The sequence below is a fragment of the Microtus ochrogaster genome, unplaced genomic scaffold (genome assembly GCF_000317375.1).
Source record: "Microtus ochrogaster isolate Prairie Vole_2 unplaced genomic scaffold, MicOch1.0 UNK5, whole genome shotgun sequence".
Taxonomy (NCBI): Eukaryota; Metazoa; Chordata; class Mammalia; order Rodentia; family Cricetidae; genus Microtus; species Microtus ochrogaster.
In genome coordinates, this window is record NW_004949103.1 from 2,333,447 (window position 1) to 2,339,446 (window position 6,000).

At 55.8% G+C, this 6,000-nt stretch overlaps 1 protein-coding gene across 2 annotated transcripts in view; it reads right to left on the reverse strand.

The window, feature by feature from the left end:
- Sorcs2 (sortilin related VPS10 domain containing receptor 2) overlaps positions 1-2,606 on the reverse strand; it is a 383,758-nt gene extending 381,152 nt beyond the window's left edge. For both annotated transcript variants that reach the window (XM_005365937.3, XM_026788658.1), the window contains exon 1: positions 2,046-2,606. In XM_005365937.3, coding sequence (XP_005365994.1) covers positions 2,046-2,531 — 486 coding nt within the window. In that variant the 5' untranslated portion in view covers positions 2,532-2,606. The remainder of the gene's footprint in view (positions 1-2,045) is intronic.
- Positions 2,607-6,000: the final 3,394 nt, after the last annotated feature.

A 6,000-nucleotide genomic window follows, 5' to 3' on the forward strand; every position in this document is an offset into this window, starting at 1 on the left:
GTTTCCTCGGGCAAGGTAAACCTCTGAGCACATGTCCAGCCACGGGTGGCCAGGTTTTCTGGAAAGAATCCCATCCCATCTTCCTTATGGTCCCGGGCTGAGTGCAGTGAGGGAGGAGAAGAGAGAAGACTTGACTCAGATGCTCAGGCACTGTTTCCATGTGGTCCCACACACATTCAGCTAGGTATCAGCTAAGGACCAGGCTGTGCCCTACTGTCCACGTCTGACACCTGCCCCACATCATAATGGCTCCAGAAGAGCATCCCTCAAGTCTCCTTCCCAGTTCTTCGGTCAGTCATTCTCCATCCTCAACTCTCCAAGGAGGTTACTCAGGGGCCAGGCTCTGAGCCTAGAAGGGATTCTGCTGGACACAAACCCAACCTAGAGGCAGCTGGTCCTCTCTCCTGTGGATCCACCACCCCCACCCACCCAGTGTCTCACTCTCTTCTTGCATGCCCTCCTCTCAAGAAGCTAATCAACAGAGCCGCAAGAGTAAGCTAGTGGGATCATCAGTCTCAACACTACAAAAGCATGGAGCTTACTCTCAGTGGGTTTCTGTTCCGTTCTTTTTTTTGGTTTCTTGGCTAGCTTTGGGTCCTGAAGAATAGCCTAAGGCACAGGGGATACAGTTTATCTTCAGGTACAGTCAGCCCTGAAAGACTGGGACCAGCGACATACCCAGAGTCGGAGGACGTGCTCCAGTTCAGGTGAGAAGGACAGCAGAACACCTCCACACCCTTCTTGGGAGAAGCCCCCACCTTCCCTAAGGCGCTCTGATCAGCACCCTAACTGCCCCCTGCTGGCCAGCGGCAGCCACAGCACTAGCTCTGCCCTCTGAGGGCTGCTAGTCTTCCCGGAGTTGCCGTTCACTAGGGGCCAGTGAAGGCACCTGCATCCTCCACAATCAGCCAGTGGGGGAGGGGCCAGGAGGACTGGGCTTTGGGCCAGTCAAGGCCACATGGTTGTCCCTTCTCCAGCACAAATGGAAGCCTCCTAGCAGTCACCAAGAGTGCTAGGAGACGGGACAGGGGTAAAACTGTCTGCAGCCCCCCGACGTCCAAAAGAGGAGACCCGCCCACTCCACCCCCAGTACATGCTGGGACTTTGGTCCTATGTATTTCCCCCCAAACTTGGAAGATAAAGAGAAGAGGTGGAGTTAGTTACTGGGGGTGGGGGTGGGAAAGTGTGAGTGGACAGTGGACAGGCCACTGATGAGAGATTTCTAGCTCCCCTTCATGAAAACACACTTCCCTGAATAGCACAAACTTGCAAACTGGTGTGCATACACCTGCGACAGCCCAGAGGGGACAGAGGGACTATGGTCTTTAACCAGGAACAACAAAGCCCCTGAGGTGCAGTACCAAAACAGGAACGGGTCTAGGTGAACAGGGTGAACGATGTTGGAGCTCTCCATCAGAGGGAGAGGTGTGAGAGAAAGGCAGGGGGTTGGCACCCTGCGCTGAAGACCTCACGACGTTAAATAACATTAAACACCCCTAAGTCCCGGGGGACCAAGACACGACGAGGAACAATCCTAGAATTAAGAGTCTTAGAACAGGGCATGAAACTGACAGGGATATCCCGGACCCCAAAATCAGCGTAGATCGGGTAGTAAGGACTCCAGAGCCAGCAATTCCAGAGGTGCACGCTGGAGCCTCTGGGTGCAGTGCAGTGTGTGGGTGACCCACCATCCACGCCGCACAGAGTCGGGTGGCCCTCAAGGACCTGGAGTCATGCTGCCCGGATCAGAAAGACTCTAGGGACTTCCCCATAGCCCAGATCTAGAAGCCAAGGATGCTTGGGGTCCCCAGATCTCCTGGAATGCCATATGAGCGAGACCGAGTCTCACAAATTTGAGTACCCTTCCAAAAGTACCCATAGCCAAAAGCCAGTAGGGGCGCCGCCGAGGTGACCCGAGTCCCCCAAGTCGTCAAGAAGGCCCATCAGGGATGACCGCGGGTGGTCCGGAAGTAAGGGACTGTGGTGGTCTCTCTGAGTATCCAGAGGTGTCCCGGCAGGGCAGGGGGCGCGCGGAGGTCACTTACGCTGCTGTTCTCTCCTGTCCAGTGCACCATTGCCTGGTTGTGTGTCGCGTCCCCCTTGAGCACGAACGACGTGCTGATGAGCGAGACCTGTACGCGCGAGGCAGAACTGGCCACCGGCGCCGCCCGCGCCCTGCGCCCCTTGCCCGGAGCTGGGACGCCATCTGCGCTGGGACCCGAAGCAAGACCAGGACCCTGACCCGGAGCGCTGGGCTCGGATCCTCGTGTCTGAGGATCCTCGCGATTTCCGGACTTCGGGCGTCCCGCGTGCCGCAGCCGAGTGACCTGCACGCTGGAACCCAGGCTCCCGGACTGGGGGGAGCGCCCTGCCGCCCCACAGGCAGCCACCAGCACTAGCAGCAGCAGCGGCAGAGGCAGCGGCAGCGGCCACAAGCGCGGCCAGCGCGGCGGCGGCGGAGCATGGGAGCTCGGGGCCAGCACGGTGAGGCCAGGACGCTTCGGGGCGCTTGGGGTTCCCCGGTGCGCCATGGTCGCCGGTAGGCAGCGGCGGGGCGGTGCGGTGCGGGCGACACCGCGGCCGGGAGAGCGGGAGGGCGCTGGGAGCTGGAGCAAGAGCGCAGAGAAAGGAGCCGGGAGGGAGGGAGCGCGGGAGGAGGGGACTCAAAGCCGCCACGCAGCCAAGGGAACACCGCCACCTGCCGGCTGCGCGCGAGCCACCACAGCTTTGGGCCGGGCCAGACCAGGATGTCCTGAGCGCAATCACACCTCCAAGACCCCCCTCCTTCCCTCACAGTGACTCCCAAGCTCACCCTAGATCCTCCTGTTCCACCCTCTTTCCATTCTCCCTGCCTTTCTCGGGAGGTTATGGAGCCTCTACACTTGGCCAGCCAGAGTTCCAGGCACTTGGGGCACAACGGGGTGCAACAAAGAAAGACAGGCCACACCCAAGTAGCCTGGTTAGAGGCCAAACAACTTCAGAGCTGCCCATCATCAAAAATGGTGAGAGCGCCTCCTCTGGGCGCTTTTGGAGAGGTTCAGGGGGGATGCCTGAGAGTCACGAAAACCAGAGATGCTCCAAGCAGTTCACAGTTAAGAACTGTGCAGGAGTCTTGGGGTATCACCCCAAGACCAACTCTGTATCTCAGGCACGCCCTTTATCTCCCACCCCCAGGGGGAGCCCCTGAGCATAAGACTACACCTGTGTAGGGAATCCAGGCTAGAAGGACAGAGAAGAGAGAGGTCCCAGCCAGATGATACAGACCACCACAGAGCAAGTAGAAACTAGATCCAGAGCCCACTAAGTTCCCAAAGTCACTTGGCCGCTTTCATTTCTTGTTTATAAAAACAGCCATCATTACCATCCCCTCTGCCATCCAGACAGGCTTGTGAGAGCATAAAGCAGGAGCCCTCCAAACAAGGCCAGGAGTGCAGGTGAGCCTTGCCTCCTCTCTTCTCCAGCTCGGGTCCGGGTCACACCACACTGCCTGCTGGGTCTCTTCACTCCAGAGAACCAAGACCAGTGGAGGACAAAGTCCCCAGCAAACTCTGAGCTTGCTGCCAAGGCTGACGCTCCAGTGCCCTCTCCAGGAGTTCCTGAGCAGCAGAGACCACTTGGTCAGGGCTGCCCCTGGGCTCTGGGCTGAGCAGGACTGGAGCCCCTGCCAGGTGTCCAAAAAGGCCTTCTCCTGTGGAATGTGCCCAGGCTACACCCTGATGTCCACTTCCAACCTGAAAATTTCAGGAGCTGACATCCAAAGCCAAGCAAGGAGGGAGGGCGCACAGCGAGACAGCATTTGGTCTCTCAAAGAAAAGCTGGTGAAGCCTGTCAGTGTGGGGAGGAAGGGGTAGGGAGGGATGGGAAACTAGAAGGAAGTGCTGCTGACTCCCATGGGACCTGTCCCAGCTGGGAGAAGGGGGCTCCAAGTCACAACTGTAAGCCACCATTTCTGTAGTCTCCTCCAACTTTGGCTAAGTTTGGCTTTATTGTATTTTAATTTTTTGGAAAGCTTCTAAGTAATAAGAGAAAGCCTCAGACTATTGAACACCTACTATGAACAAGACGATTGAACACCTACTATGTGTTGGACATTTTCTTGGGATGCTCCGTGCCTGATAAGTTGCTACTGCAAGTTGTCATATGCCACCTCATGACCAGGACAGTTAGTGGATAGAACTGTCCCCATTTACAAGTGAGAAAACACTCAGTTCAGTTGCAGCCTGAAGTCACCTATCCAGTGCCTGTCAGGGGCCAAATTCCAACCCAGGTGCTCTGGTCCAAGATGGCGTCTTTGTACCACCCATACCTCTTATCACCTGGCAATGGGGTTCTGGAATATTACTCCATTCAGGAACTCAACTCCGGGAGGATGGACCCAGCCAGGGGCAGGGGACAGGGATGGAAACCACTACTGGCCATCACTGCCTATCCAAGACTCAGGTCACAGAGACTTGGTCAAGCCCCCCCCCCATGAAGAGACAAGACTGTCCAGGCCTGGAATACAGGTGTGATGCCCTGCCCGGGATCTTTCTAAAACAATCTATCATTTCTGCTTCAGTGAGGTTACAGGAATTTCAAAGACTATGGCTGGCTCATTTCTTCCATGAACCCAGAGCCCAAAGCTATTGGGATCATTCAGTTTGCGGCTACTGCTGGATCCACGGACTCTGATGAAGGTGAGGAGGCTGGGGCCCAGAAGGATGGACAGATGCTAACTAGCTCAGCTACTAGCTGGCACCCAGGAAAAAAGAAAGCTGCTGTGTAATGAAGGGTGAAGGGAGCAGGAATGGGGGTGCCCCACTTATTTTGAAGTAACATAGACCTGTCAACCAAGGAAGCCAGTGTCCAGAGGGAGCCAGCCACAGCCACCACGGGTGCTGTTCTGGCAGAGGGAAGAGCTCTTGAGTGGTGATCCCACTGGCGTGCCCAGGAGTAGCTCAATTGGTATTCAGAGACTGAGAGAGTGTGGCTGGAGTGTTTGAAAAGGGGGAGTGAGATTATTGCTTTTTTTATAGCCGCCATCCTGGCAATGAGGACAGGCATAGAGACCCAGAGGCAACTCCCCCAGAGGGCTAGGGAGAGAATGTAGGGGGCTGAAACAGAGGAGAGAATAGAGGCAACCTCTGTAGAACTGTCACCCCACTTCCAGGCACTTCCCACTTCCTTGCATTCACCTTCCTCAGAAACCCAGAACAAAGACTTGGGGGCACAGAGATCCAAGAGAGTGATGTAGGGAAAGTAGGGACGGTGAAGAGAAGTGACTGACCGCCTCTAGGCATCACATCTGAGTCTCCAGCTGCAGTAAAGAGGGAGTACCATTGGCAATGCATGCCAGGGTGGCCAGAGGCTCAGCAGACATGGGGGTATGAGGGCCATAGGGTGCCGTTCATGAAGCCTAGCAGCAGCCTCTGGATCCAGGCATGCACAAGAACTATGATTCAGAAACTCCAAGGGAATCAGAGAACCGCAATCCTCTTCAGGGTTGTAAAGCTCCCGGTATTTAAAATACAGAGGTCCTGATAATTCAGTGTCCTGCTTCCCCAGGGACTGTACTTCCACCTGGTCCTCCGATGTCTCAGCTGCCAAACAAGTCCAGCCTGTCTGGACCTTGTGCTTCTCAAAATGCAGTGCCCAGGTGAGCATGTGCTGTGTTCTCAGGGAACTGGTGAAGAATACAGACTCCTGGCCCCACCCAGACCCAGAAAAACCTGAAGACCCCGGGTATGACCCCGGGCCTAGGTCTTAGCACGTACTCCGGTAGATCTCATATATCCCAAACTTGAAAGCCAACCCTATCCAGTGTTTCAGGCTGTATTTTAGATTTGCCTGGGAAACTTGAGGAACATTGCAACACCTGGGACTCACTCCAAGCCTCACGTTTTCTGATATTGGAACCCCAGCATTCAGCCATCTTAAGCTCTTAGGGTGATCTTACTATGCCTCCAGTACAGACAACTGTCCCCACCATTTCCCCCAGTGCTGCTGCTGCTGCTGCTGCTG